Source organism: Stegastes partitus, unplaced genomic scaffold (assembly GCF_000690725.1).
Source record: "Stegastes partitus isolate 25-593 unplaced genomic scaffold, Stegastes_partitus-1.0.2 Scaffold852, whole genome shotgun sequence".
NCBI lineage: Eukaryota > Metazoa > Chordata > Actinopteri > Pomacentridae > Stegastes > Stegastes partitus.
The window spans coordinates 37,013-38,299 of NW_007578583.1; the positions used below are offsets into that span (position 1 = coordinate 37,013).

Below are 1,287 nucleotides of genomic sequence, written 5' to 3' on the forward strand. Positions count from 1 at the left end.
TTAAAATATTCCATTCTAAGTTGCACAACTGAAAACACTCCCTAATAATCCAACAGCAGCACCAAAATGCCAAACGCGTAAATTGCGCACAGCCCCGCTCAGCTTGGAGACGGCAGGGTGTGGACCGTGATGCTTCAGATCAAATCAAAGAAGACTTTCAGCTTCAGGGCGAGACAGAAAGCAGATCTGCAGACTGATGTTGTGACACTAAAGGAGGCGGAGCTGCACTGGACCATCCTTTGTGAGACAGTTTAGGTTTCAGTTTCTTTTCCTCAGAAAGGAAACGTCCACTGATTGATTCTCATTTTCCGTCTGTCCTGAGCTGCTGCTACTCGCCACGTCTGCTTGCAGAAGTCAAAATGCATGAAGAAAGTAAACCAGCATTCAGGTAAAGTTTCACCTTTGTTCCATTACGCAGGTCGACTTCGCAGAGTTTAGTTTGCAGAGAGTGACAGCTGAAATACTGACGTGTGCAGTTTTATTCGTATTGAAATACAAGTTAAACTAAAGCCAGAAAGAAAATGCTTTATGCTTTTATTGTTATTGTCCGATCTATAATATCTGTCCCCACTGCATCTCTACAAAAACACAGTGACCAGATAGTATTGGGACAGCCTACAGACACACAGGCAGAGTTAATAGGTGAAGCCTGTATATAAGTTATTTTATGTTGTCTCATTTCCTTACATTATTACTATTCTACTAATAATAATACTATTCCATTTTATACTACACATTTCCTAAGAGCTTTAGCCGCCCAGAGCCACCAGAGGGAGTACAGCCTCAATCAAGTGCTTCTGTCAGGAGTACAGGAAGCCAAGGCCAACTCAATGCACTTGAGAGTTGAGAGAAAGGTTGGGCAGAAATACTCCAACGTCTGAGTGTTTTGCAAAATATAAAGAAAAGGAAGGAAGTTGAAGGGGTGTGCAACAGAGAGATCCATCCATCCAAACTGAAGCTGAGATTGGCCGATGATGCTAACTCTGTACGGAACTCTGTAGCGCTGTGCAACACTCAAAAACCTGTCATCTGTTTTGTAGCAGCCAAACCAGGAAGCCTCCAGCCAATTGTGTTGTTGCCGCATGTCGTCGTGTTGCTTCTGCATAAATATAAACTGCAGAGTTTTTAGATCAGATTTGACAATGGTCATTGAAATTGCTCAGGGGTGTTACCAAGATGGGTGCCGAATGGCGAGACTTGCCTACGAGGACTTGAAATTTCACTTTCATGTTATATTACTCTGCACCGTCGCCTCGCATCAAGAAGGTCGCCGGGTCGTGTCCCGGT

At 43.7% G+C, this 1,287-nt stretch overlaps 1 protein-coding gene across 2 annotated transcripts in view; it reads left to right on the forward strand.

Annotated features, from left to right (window-relative positions):
* The first annotated feature begins 284 nt into the window (after positions 1-284).
* ifi44g (interferon induced protein 44g) overlaps positions 285-1,287 on the forward strand; it is a 7,111-nt gene continuing 6,108 nt past the window's right edge. For both annotated transcript variants that reach the window (XM_008293020.1, XM_008293021.1), the window contains exon 1: positions 285-388. In XM_008293020.1, coding sequence (XP_008291242.1) covers positions 360-388 — 29 coding nt within the window. In that variant the 5' untranslated portion in view covers positions 285-359. The remainder of the gene's footprint in view (positions 389-1,287) is intronic.